This window comes from Oryzias latipes, chromosome 13, assembly GCF_053564925.1.
Source record: "Oryzias latipes strain Hd-rR chromosome 13, Olatipes_Hd-rR_3.1".
Taxonomy (NCBI): domain Eukaryota; kingdom Metazoa; phylum Chordata; class Actinopteri; order Beloniformes; family Adrianichthyidae; genus Oryzias; species Oryzias latipes.
In genome coordinates, this window is record NC_136249.1 from 19,924,266 (window position 1) to 19,936,785 (window position 12,520).

Sequence of the window (12,520 nt, forward strand, 5' to 3'; positions counted from 1 at the left end):
GGGGGGGGGGGGGGGGGGGGGGGGGGGGGGCTGAATGTTCTCTGTTATCTGAATGTTCAAAAGAACTGAATTAGATCGTACTCAAATATTATCAAATATCTAACCTGTCTGAAATTTTGTGCATAAGAATGTTACAGTGTAATTTAAAAAAATTATTGGGTAGATTTAGCCATTTATTTCCACAATCTCACTGAAAGATGCATTGCTGCTGTAAACGAGGTGGTTTGGTGCTTTGCCGCCACCTGGTGGTCAGCTTTGGTACTTCCTGAGCTCAGATGAAGATGGCGACGGGAGTCCTTCAGAAAGTCTGCAGGGGGGTTGGTCCGGCCAAGAATGGGGCGCACACAGCCGGACAGCACGTATTTTGGGTCAGGTGGGTGGTTTTACCTTGGTGTTTCAGTAGAATCTCCGTAATGTTTGATGCTGGCTGCTGAATATAGTTTTTGTTCGTTTTTTTAAGAGCTAGCTTGTCACCACCAGCTAGCAGCTAGTCGTAGACAACATTTGGCTCTTTTAGCTTAAATCTTTTTACTTGACGTCTTTTTTATTAAATCACCCCAATATGTCTAGCGCAGATGTGATATTGGTAGTGAAAAAATATTGTGACTTTCTGTCACCTATTGTTGGAGAACACTGCCAATCTTCAAGGTCAGTTTCTTATTTTAATGAGTTTTGCTAAATAATAATAGTAATTTCACAAATTTGGTGTTCTTCAAACATAACGTTTTTTTGATAACTTTATTAAAATTATTAAAATTTCAATTGTACAAACAAAGCAAAACCAATGAACTGTTACCACACACCATAAACAAACAAAACAAATAAAAAAGGACAACGACAGGAGGTAAAAACGGAAACAAAAATAATTTAAATATCAAATGTCTTTATTGATCTGTCTTCCATTCAGTTGTTAGTTTATGGATCCATTGTCATGTTTGGGTACATCATGTCTCCAAGCATGTAAAATATTCATTTAACTTAAATATTCTTATGTTCGATTTCTCGTTAAAAGCATTTACCTCAATAATAAGGAATGCAGTCAGTTTTTCCAATACATTAACTTGTTTTAGTTTATTCTTTTTTTTTAATGTAATCGTTGGTACTTTGATATGTTTCCACTTTATTGTGATATTATCCTTTGCAAAAAACTTTTTTCTTTTAACTGAGCTCTTCTGCTTCTTGGTAGCAGAAGATCCATCCATCCATCCATCCATCCATCCATCCATCTCCATCCATCCATCCATCCATCCATCCATCCATCCATCCATCCATCCATCTCCATCCATCCATCCATCCATCCGTCCATCCGCCCGCCCGCTCATGACGGCTTCTTTGTGTCTCTAGAGGCTTCACAGCATCCAGCCACGCGTGCAGTGAGGACAGCTGGTTCAAATCCCTGTTTGTCAGGAAAGTAGATCCCAGAAAAGACGCACACGCCAACCTCCTGACCAAAAACGAGGAGAGCAACCTCTACAAAATTCAGTGTAAGTTTGTCAAAAGCCTTGATTGACAACTGCAGCATCTCCTGTGAGGTCAAATTATTTCTACTTTCAGTCCATAATGTCAAACCTGAGTGCCTGGATGCGTACAACAAACTTTGGTGAGTTAAATCTTCTCCCGTGTGGTCAGAAGTAGTTTGGAAGCAGCCTGAATGTGTTGTTAATGTTAAAAATCAATTATAAATCTAATCTTTTTTAATGTTTGGTCAAACTGGTCTCCTGTTCATCCCAGCGAGGACGTTTTGCCAACCATTCATGCTGATAAGTACTACCCCTGTGAGCTGGTGGGAACCTGGAATACCTGGTATGGAGAACAAGACCAGGCTGGTAGGATTACTGACATCAACTCATATCTGCAGCATAAGATTTGCTTCCAGTCATACTGCATATTAATTTTCATACAGATAAATGAAAATCAGTTGCTAAAATGTGATTTTAGAGCTTTTATTTCCCTGGACAACAGAAAATCTAACAGCGGAGCTCCATTTATACCCAGAAATTTTATGAGCTGCTGCATTTATGAGACGCTCTTCTTCCAGTCCATCTGTGGCGTTACAGAGGAGGATATCCAGCCCTAACAGAAGTGATGAACAAACTCAGACAGAACAAGGTAGCCAGCATGCTACCATTCCCGTTTATTGCTGTATTGTTGGAAAACAGCTGGAGAAGACCTATTGATTGCTCGTCACTCCGTGCCAGGAGTTCACTGCCTACAGGAAGGAGCGAGGAAAGATGCTGCTGTCCCGCAGGAATCAGCTTCTGCTGGAGTTCAGCTTCTGGAATGAGCCTGTTCCCAGAGAAGGACCCAACATCTATGAGCTCAGGTCTTACCAGCTCAGGGTGAGTAACATACCGTTTATGACATACTGCATTCAATACAAATCTGTTTTTCTGTCTGCATCTGCACTCTCCATATCGCACAGTTATCATTTATTTATCAACACAGAATAATAAAGATTTTCTTGAAATGGTTTTTTTGGGATCCAGTTCAGTTATTTAGAACAATAGAAAACAGGCTTTGCTTAAATTTACTAAATGAATCCATTGCAAAAACATTTGATCAGTTAGTTCATTTGCGTGTCCAATTTTTCTGAGAATTGTTGAAACGATAGTCATATTTTCAAGGAATGAGAATTACCCATCATCCTGTTTTATTGTTTCACTTGAACACAAAGTTCTACTAGGTTCTCAAAGTACTAAATGTTACACATTTTGCTTAGTTTGTTCCTTTTTATCCATAACAGACATGTTGTGTGGATTAAGTTGTTCTTCAAAGTCTCCAGAGCCAAACTGAACCTTGAAAGTGCTTTTATGATTACTGTAGTTCAGCTAAAAAAAAAATAATGTTGTATTAAGCATAAGACGTGTAAAATGTGATGATTTTATTCTGGTTACTTTTGCATTTAAATATCAGATACACCGTGTACCTATAAACTTGTTTCAGAATGCCTTTTTCTTGGCTTTTTTATGTTGGGAATTTGTATCCAAAACGTTATTGCGCAATCTGGACAGAATCGACTTACCAGCTTTTTTTTAGCAAGTTTTGTTGGCAAATTGCAATTTAAACTAAGTAAAAATATAACCCAATGCCTGTTTATAATATCCCTGGCTGGGATGTCAGCTTTGTCAGAAAATCAAGTGTTTTGTGTCGTCATCTACTCCTAGCTTAGAGATGTTTCTCAGCATATGATCCATGATCATATATCATGAATGCATCCTTTTTGTCTGATGTCACACCTGAAGAGCAGCATTCTTCATGCTCCAGTGAACCAAACTTTCTGGATGTTCTTGTTATTGCAACTTATCTGCGATGACAAACCACCAGGGTTATGCCTCTCCCATTTATCTGTAGTGACATATTTGACCTGGAAACTAGAGGGAAGATTGGAAAGCTTTCTTCTGGGCGGTTTTCATTGTCATAAATAACTTTGTGCTCTCCCCCCTGCAGCCAGGAACCATGATCGAGTGGGGTAATTACTGGTAAGCCAGCCTGATTTCATTAGATTGGATTGCATTAGACTGTAGTCACAGAACAGTTGCACTACCTGAAACCGCTCTCATCCCAGGAGCCATTCCACCCAGGCTCTAGGTTTGATACCCCGCTCCCTTGCACTTCAACCTAGATTAAAACGTGAAGTAGTGTATACCTGTGAGCATGATGGTTGATTTAGACTGGTTACAGATCTGTGTGTGTGTCAGTTAGGATGGATTCACGTGAAAAATAAAATAGATTCTTTAAAGTCCCACTTCCTTTTGTTCTAGTGTAAAATCCTTCTCAGTGATCTTTTAATCATGATTAGGATGTTTTTTAGGCAAACACTAAAAACCTGTGTTGCTTTCTAGGACATAGTTTCTGCAGAGCAGCAGGAGTTCATCTGAGATGTGGTCTGGACCGTTGCTGCAGAGCAACCCTTCCCCCATAACCGCCACCCATAACCCAGCTATCTGTTTACACACTTTCTCCCTAGCTTACAGCCCCTCAGACCCCCAACCTAACTTTAGCGGTGCAACATGAATGGTGAGCGATATTGGAGCTTTCGCGCCGTTCAGTTTGGAGCCAGATAGCGGCTCAGACGAGGAAAATGAAGACGTGAATGGATCTATTTGTCTTCAAGAAGATGCATCAGAATGGAGCGCAGCAGGGAGCCTGTGGTCCGCCCATCGTACTACAAATACAATCTTATACAAACAGTATTTTTCGTCTACTCTGGATTCACCACAGTTTGAATAAAGACATGCTCAGAAGTGTAATTTTGGGTTAAAATGTTCTTGTGAGATTTCTTTAGATGATGGAGGACATACAGGAAGATTCAGCTCAAAGTTGCATCTCTGACTATTGCTTTATTCAAATTGTTGTGAATCGGGAGCAAACAAAAAATTGCCCTTTGGAAAAATATTGTATTTGTTCTGTACAAACTACAATAGACAAGCTTAAACTCCCCGCTCCGCTCCTTTCTGCTCCACTTGCAGACAAATGGATCCACGTACGTCTTTGAACTGGCATCCGGCTCAAAACTGTACAGGTGGAAAGCTCTGACATGGCTCACCATTGTTCTGGGAGGGAGTGTAAGCAGAGGGATGATGGGAAATCAGCGGAGGCTTACTTCTGTGCCAACAGTCCCGATCACAACTCTGAGATGAATTTCTGATGAACTCCTGCCGCCCCACAGAAACTATGTCCTGGAAAACTACCGTTTTTTGTTTTTGTTTTTTGGCTAAAAATGAAATAATCCTAATTAAAAGACCACTGGGATCGCTTTTACAATAGATCAAAAGAGGAGAGGAATGGGACTCATTTTTAAACAACTGTTTGAGGTGGACGGGGCAATCCTTTTACAAAAATACCTCTTTTGGAGGAGTGTAGTTTTCTCTTTCCCTTTGTTTTATTTTACTTATGTTTATAATTATTGCTGTCATCTGTAGTCTTGTATATCAAGACAGCAATTTTAGCAAATTGTTGCTGAGGACTAAAGTCCTAAAAACATGAAAAAGTGAGGCTAACAGACGAGGACTGCTTAATGACTCAATGATCCTGTTTTTAACATGTTCTCAGAGTATTTTCCTCATGATGGTGGATATATATAAAAGAATTGGAGTTTAAAACTCCATTTCTGAGTATTTCTTTATCGTTTTTATTGTTGTTTTTTCCAACACTGAAGTTGCTGTTTGCAGGGCCCGAGGGATCCGTCACCGGCAGCGTAACAAAGAGGCGGTCGGAGGCTTTTTCTCACAGATCGGTGATCTCTACATGGTCCATCACCTCTGGGGTACGACTCTATGCTAGTGCTCCATGAGATCGTGCTCAACTCCATCACCTGTTTCATGAACTCCTTTTGTAGACAAGTTGTGCTTTTTTTGTCATCTCAAGTCATCCATAAATTGAGATTTAAAAAAGAATCACACTTTCAATCAACTACAATGTTAATTAAATGAATTTTATGACATTTTTTTCAGCCTTTTCTTTTGTGCATTTCAGAGTTCAACCCCTTACATATTCCCTTAATTATATCCATAAGTGAGTTTTTTAACTGAACCCCGCCGGGTTTGTGTGGAAACCACATTTAGTCTCCGGGGACATTTCAAATATTTGATCAAATTTTGGTCAACTTTTTATGAAACACACCAAAACGTCCATTTATTTGTTAATTATTAATTAGCTATTGAACCTCAATAATTATCAGCTTCTCTGGGTCTAAAGTTTCTCCCATTCTCAGTTTTCTTTGCCCTGAGTAACTTCTTTGTCTCATTTAGCTGTAAATTGAGGCCAAAATAGTGTTGCTGCAAAACTGATCAATGGAAAAAACATCTGTCTTCATACTTAATCAGATAATTCATCGTGGTTTTGAGATTACAAAAAAGAAAGGTCGATTAAGTATGCTGTGACTTTTCCTATAAACGTTACTTTGTGGCTGCAGCTTATGAAGACCTGCAGTCCCGTGAAGAGACGAGAAACGGCGCCTGGCACCAGGAGGGCTGGCATGAGGCTGTGTATTACACAGGTGAGCACAAATCAACTGCTTTGACAAGAAAAACGTTTGGAAAAGCACTTTCTGTGTTTGTCACCTTGACATCCACACATTACGCCTTCCCTGCAGTGCCTCTCATACAGCACATGGAGTCTCGGATCATGATCCCGCTGAAGGCCTCGCCGCTGCAGTGAGGCGTGTGGAAAATCCAGCTGCACCCCTGAGAATGTTACAGCCACGCAGCAGAGTGTGGGCGTCACGGGTTCCACCTCCTGTCATTGCTGCTAAACGTACTTTTCCCTTCTCCTTTTTCTTCCCGATGCCATTTAGACATCGCTAAGACGTTTATCTGTGGTTTTAATTCATTCCTGAAGGGTAGCGAGCTCTGTGCATTCCACGTTTTGGAACAGGATGAATACTTTTGGCCCAATTAAAACCTCCTGACGGCCATAGAGCACATCATGTGGCGTCAGATTAAAACAGGGCCTTTAAGAGAAATCGTTTTTAAATTAAGAGCGAACCAAAGTTACTTGAAAGAGGCGGCAGCTATGTGGTAAATGTGGGATCAGAAAAGGGGGAAAAGTACATTGTTTACTGCAGTAGCCATTTATTTATTTATTTATGCAGATTTAAATATATTAATTTGACAAAAAGTCCTTTTCTTTGCCAACTGTGACGTGGTGCACAAAGTGGGTGTCATACTTTTAGATGTGCAAACTGCTGAGTTTCTCCCTGTGTGGTTTTAGTTCTGTATGCCCCGTATGATCCTGCTTCATGGCGCCGTGTTGGTAACCGCTTCCACCTTTCCTCTTGTGAAACAAGCATGCCGGGTTTCAAACATCCGTTTTTAAAAGTCCAGTCATTTCCGTTGGAAGCATGAATTCTGACAGAAGACAGCCAGTCCTGCTCTTTAACTGTAATCAATGGATGGAACCACATGATATTTCTGTTATTGCAGGAACAATGTAACAGAAGACACAATGGTAGAAAATTAAACGTTCATCTTGGGGTTGTTGTGTTTTTTTCCTCATCTTTATTGCAGCAGGTGCTCCTTACAGAACCATGACAAGAGGGTAACAGCTTTTTATACAGAACATCTCTCATTGCACATCATGCCATAAAGGTTAACTTATGTAGAGGCTTTGTTGTGAAATGTGCAAAACTACTTCAATCTTCTCCATACAGTGTTTTTATTGTTTCTTTTTAGTATTTTAGTATAAAAATTGAGCAGTTTTTTTTTCTGGCACAATTTAACTTTAGTAAAACAAAGCAATCGTTATAAAAAGCTTTTAGTTTGAGGAATAAAAGTGTGCAGTAGTTAAAACTACTCTCGGCACACACCCTTTGGGTGCAAATATAAAAGGTTAAATTACTATTATTTTTTTCTTTCAGTATCTTTAGATTTTCTCCAGCTCCTTTAGAAGCTCCCCGAAACTCGTCACGAACCACGAACATCTCTCCTTGACCTGTGGCCTCACCACATTCCCGCCAAACCCAATGAAGGCACTCTGAGGGGGAGAAGCATCCATCAGATGTATAGGAACTTGAAATTAAAAAAAAAAAAAATTATGAACTGAAAGACTCACAGCTGGAGGACAAGCTTCCAGATCGGTGGCCCCGTCTCCAATCATCACAACCGTCTTGAAGCCATATTGCTCCTTCAGCATGCTTATCACTTTTCCTTTGCCGCCGCTCTCAGCTGTTGGCTGACTCTCGTCAAAACCAGCATACTCTCCTGGGGAATTTTTATGGAGACGTTTAAGACGAGTAGAGCGGTGGAGCCTCAGAAAACCTGCGTCTTTACGCTTTTACCGTTAAAGTAGAACTTGAGCCGGTTGGCATAGACGTGCTGCAGAGGAATATTTAGCTGAGACGCCACGTGTTCTACGATGCAGCGGAAGCCACCTGAAACAAGGAACACCTTTATGTTGAGCTCATGCAGACGGTCCACAAGCTCCCTGGACAAAAATAAATGAAGATTTCTTTTAACATTTAAACACCTTTAGTGAGGAATTTGATGAACTACTGTCATTTGAAATCAAACTAAATGTTGCAACCCTTTAAAATATTTTTGAGTGTAATTTCATTGAAAATTATTGCTTAAAAAAAAAAGGTGAGAAAAAAGAACCAAAAACAAAACAAGTGAGACACTGAGACAAATGCAGTTTGAGTTGCAGCCATTGACTGTATAACAGAACTGGACTGAGCGAGTGTGACGTAGGAAATGCCTTACTCCCTGCTCCAGCGAAATGAAGCCAACTCAGCCCCCATGCTGGAGCTAGACGACGCAAGTAAGCAGTGATTGGCCCGAGTCGAAGTTTCTGTGGCAACTACTGCCGCCAATCAGGAGTGAGCTTGTTGCAAGGCCAATGAAAGCGGGATGAGGAGAATTTGTCAAACCTTGAAGGAGGAACATTCAAGGCATCACATGCTTTTACTGAGGCATCTGATGGGCCACTTTGAATGACTTGCAATAGAGAGAAAAAGTAGTATTAGCAAGAATGTGTTAAAACGATGTAGCAGAGCAAGAAAGGTTATTCTGACAAATATAATCACTGATTATTTCTCAATAAAAGTCTATGGGGTTTTGGCTGCCAGGGTGTGGGTTTGTCCAGTCCAGTTCTCTTCTACAGTTGATGGTTGCAGCAGAAAACAAGATCTATTGACTGAATTCATCCAAGTCTTTGCACCCCCACCTGATGCCTGGAGTCAGCTGAGGTGGGTGGTCGGTTATCAGTTTGTTTACTTGCTCTCTGGAACATCGGATGGTGGAGAGGCGGTCAGTGAGGGCCTTCTTGAATGTCACCGAGCCCCCCATGGCTTTCCGAGTCCTAAGACAGGAAGAAGAATAGGAGAAGAAAAAAAAAATCATCCAACTATAACAACTTTTAAACTACATGAAAGTGGGTGCTGGCACATACATCTCTCTGACCGCGTCCCCAACACCACAGAACTTGGCGAGCTCATCGATGCCTTCTTCTTTAATGACTGTGCTGTCCACATCAAAGCAGACGGCATCTGCTCTCCTGAAGAGCTCCTTAGTTTGATCAAGAGTTGTCATCATGCTGGGAATAGACAAAGTTCTCAGAGTTACTTTAGTTCAGGTGACATCAGCAAAGGGAGTCCATTGTTGTCTTAACGTGAGGCTCTTTGGGTGTAGTGGATGCCTTTCGACCAGTGGAGCAGCAAACACTACAAATGAACCAGTGGAGCTTAAGCCATTTAAAACAAACAAACTAAGCAGAAGAGACAGGACGCCGCGCGGCTGGGTCATGTGGTATGGATGGATCTATGGATGGTCAGACATCCTCTGATGATGTTGCGTCACCCCCCCCCCCCCCCTCCCATACACTCCCCACCGAAGAACGAGCACAAACCTACAGCGAATGCAGAGACGGGGGGGGGGGGCAGACAAGTCACACTCCCTTTTGCTGTCAGAGCTCGACTGTTTTAAGACACAAGCTGTAAACATTTCCCAAATGAACTTTTAAAATCTGATAAACCGTGTTTTTTTGCCGCTCCACTTTTTTTTCTAGTCGCGATCGGTCGACAAAATTTCCCCACAGCGTCTTCAGAACCCCTTCCCGTGAAGAAGTAGTCCAATGACACCTACCAGAACACGGAGAGCTGAGAGGGAACATCCAGCAGAACCCACACCGAGCCGCTTAGATGGAACAGTAAAGAGGAAGACAGGAGCCGCACGGGGAACCAATCAGAGCGAGGCCGCGTAAGCCACGCCCACTCTCCACGCTGGTTTTGTTCCATGACGTCACCAGCGGACAAAGATTTAATGATGTGCAGGACTTTTGTTTGAAGAAAAAAGTTTCAAAAAGTTTGAAACCGCCATTTTATTTTTAGAAATATGTATTGTATTCCAGATGATGCTGACTTTTTTTTTTTTACTGTTTCTTTTCCTATTTATAAATCACAACAGTCCTCTTTTGCCATCAACAAAGCTTAGGAAACAAGGTTCGTTTTTTATTTGACACATTGGCAATTTTGACAATAATGTGTCCATATAACTTTTTAATGTTTATCAAATACTTAAAAAAATGTTTTTCAGGAGATTAAGTTTCATTTTAAGTAATCAGTATAGCAGAGTCCTGGACACATAAACTATAAATAATTAAATTGTTCTCTCAAATTGGAATTTTGCACATAAAATGCTGATTTGAGGGAACAATTTTTTAATGCCATGTCCAGGGCTCTATAGCCATCAGAGTAATTTATTTTTTGATTCCTTTATCAACACTTACTACTACTACTTTATGTGTGTCAGAAGTCTGTCTCCTCCTCTGGTCACCGGCAGGAACTGTCTCCACAGTTCAGAACGCACTACATCTCCCAGCAACCCCAGCACACAGTTTTTGGATGCCACATACCGGACTTTCATTTGCAATCACTCACAGATCCCTTTCAAACTGTACTGAGCCTCACCGAGTGCAAAGTATTGTTTGTGTCACTCTGCCTTCATTACAGAGCGTTGTATCCAGACCTGATCTTCTGATTTCCTGACCTTGCTGACTCAGTTTGCCTGCCCCGAATCTCTTCTGGATCCTGACAACTCTAGTTTCTTCTCTGATGCTCCCATACCCACTGTTGACCTTTGCCTGTCTGACCCTGATTTAGCTTTGTGGACTTTTGGCTAAGCTAATAAACCTGCTGCAATTTCAACCAACCGTCTGCCTGTTTTGTGACAATGTGCACAAAATACCAATTTGTGCACACAAGATGCTAATTTGTGTACATAAAATCTTAACTTATTTGCACGAAATGCTAATAAAATGCTCATTTGTGGCCACAAACTAGTCATTTGTGTGCTCAAAATACTAATTTGAGGGAACAATATTTTTTGGGAATGTCATGTCCAGAGCTCTGTAAATTTGGAACACTATGTATTTGTGTCAGATCTGCTGTATGAAACAGGAACACTACAAGTAAAATCTAAAGTCAGACTTACTTAACTTTAGTTTATTAATTTCAAACATTATTAAAACAACGATCAATTTATACAGTTGCTGATAACAATAGTCAAGGGGTACTACCTTCTTTAAATTAGGAAATGTTATCAGTGAACATTTATGCTTGCCTGTTTTTTCCAAGTTAAAACTCAGGAGAGGCGACTAAACACTGATTTTAAAGGAGTCTCAGATATTGTGCAGATTCAGAATCAGCCTAATATGATAAAGCTCTGTAGGGATACCGTATAACAGCTCAAATCTGAATCAACAGTATCATTATTATTTAAATGTCACTGTACACATTAGTAAGAAACACAGCATAAAGCCATCTTCTCAGGGGCAGCATTGTAAGTTACTGGGTTTAAATGACAAGCACAATTTCATGCTGGCCAAGAAAAAAAGTAAAAATGAATTAAAAAGACATAAAGATAGGATCTGTTGATGGAAGACAAAATTTAAAGCTGTACAGCTTTGGATTAAAATTCATTCAGTACCTGGATAAACAGCCATTTGCTCCTGAAAGGTAATGACTCCCTTTCAGCTGTAGGGGGCAGCATTGCACGGGACAGTTTGAATAAAGAAGAAGAAGAAGCGGATAAAGCAGGAAGAGGCGACCACGTTAGACTGAAAGGTGAGCTTTAGATTTTAGTTCTTTGAAAAACGTAACTTTTGTTATTTTAGCATTATTAAATTTAAGTTCTTAAATCCGAGAAGTGAAATTTTTGAGCTTTTATTAACCCCTGAAAGGCTTGGTTAGCTGCCTTCAGTTGTATGTTAACGAGCACGTGCGTGGTCATCATCACATGTTTGAAAAAGAGACCCATGATCATGATCATCTCGTGGACACTGCCTGGAGACCGCAAACGGACCCTGACTTCTGGTAGGTTTGGACTGTCCCATTTGATGCTCTTTTAATTCTGCGGTGTCCTTGTGATAATTTCTGATCATTGAAGCATGGCTGAATTCTGCCTCAGCTGGCCTGTGCTGGAGACAGTCAGACACCATGCAAAAGCCAAGCCTCATTTCTGCCTAGTGATTGGACAGATGCTCCAAACCAGCGCTGTTCAGCTACGCAGAAATGAGTACACAGATGTTTAAAGAACAGGAAAAGTTAACTTTTAATGGAAAGCATGTGGTCTTCATGTGTTGTTGGGGCAAAAAAGACAAACAATGTTGACTCCTGATTTCTTACATGGGTGAAATGTATGGTCCTAATATTTTCTTACTCTGGTTGTTTTCAGAGCAACAGAGGACAGAAGCTCTCATCTCCTGTCTGTGGTAATCACTGGGTGCTCATTCACCCCCCCCCCCCCCCCCCCCCCTTGATCACCTACATGTTTTTGTGTTTCTCGTAATGAAGCACAAATGATTTTGTACTGTTCACCACCCTCAAGATCAAACATCACATCTGACTTGCATGTCACTCCCCCACTGCAGTCCTACAGGTCATCCACGCTGTCCTGTTCAGTTCTGGTTCTCAGTATGAGGAACATCTTGTGCTGTGAATATTTGTGACTGTTTCCCCTCTAAAGACTACTTCAATAAACTGATTAATCCTACAACTGTTTGTGTTTTAATGTCTGATTTCAATCTT

At 40.8% G+C, this 12,520-nt stretch overlaps 2 protein-coding genes, 1 long non-coding RNA gene and 1 other non-coding gene across 4 annotated transcripts; 3 read left to right on the top strand and 1 right to left on the bottom strand.

The window, feature by feature from the left end:
• Nucleotides 1-213: 213 nt before the first annotated feature.
• nipsnap2 (nipsnap homolog 2) lies at nt 214-6,974 on the top strand. Its single transcript, XM_011482589.4, has 10 exons — nt 214-373; nt 1,345-1,484; nt 1,555-1,600; nt 1,732-1,826; nt 2,039-2,109; nt 2,199-2,339; nt 3,448-3,479; nt 5,172-5,266; nt 5,915-5,998; nt 6,095-6,974. The coding sequence occupies exons 1-10, from the start codon at nt 276-278 to the stop codon at nt 6,157-6,159; spliced, it is 867 nt and encodes a 288-aa protein (XP_011480891.1). The 5' UTR covers nt 214-275; the 3' UTR covers nt 6,160-6,974.
• Nucleotide 6,975: 1 nt separating this feature from the next.
• psph (phosphoserine phosphatase) lies at nt 6,976-9,734 on the bottom strand. Its single transcript, XM_004075426.4, has 6 exons — nt 9,579-9,734; nt 8,887-9,030; nt 8,662-8,796; nt 7,778-7,923; nt 7,552-7,700; nt 6,976-7,473 (listed from the first exon to the last, which is right to left on the bottom strand). The coding sequence occupies exons 1-6, from the start codon at nt 9,728-9,730 to the stop codon at nt 7,363-7,365; spliced, it is 837 nt and encodes a 278-aa protein (XP_004075474.2). The 5' UTR covers nt 9,731-9,734; the 3' UTR covers nt 6,976-7,362.
• Nucleotides 9,735-11,514: 1,780 nt separating this feature from the next.
• Nucleotides 11,515-12,488, top strand: LOC111948437 (uncharacterized). Its single transcript, XR_002874447.2, has 2 exons — nt 11,515-11,806; nt 12,168-12,488. It is a non-coding gene; the product is annotated as an uncharacterized LOC111948437 (long non-coding RNA).
• Nucleotides 11,879-12,016, top strand: LOC111948544 (small nucleolar RNA SNORA15). The gene has a single exon (XR_002874557.1). It is a non-coding gene; the product is annotated as a small nucleolar RNA SNORA15 (small nucleolar RNA).
• Nucleotides 12,489-12,520: the final 32 nt, after the last annotated feature.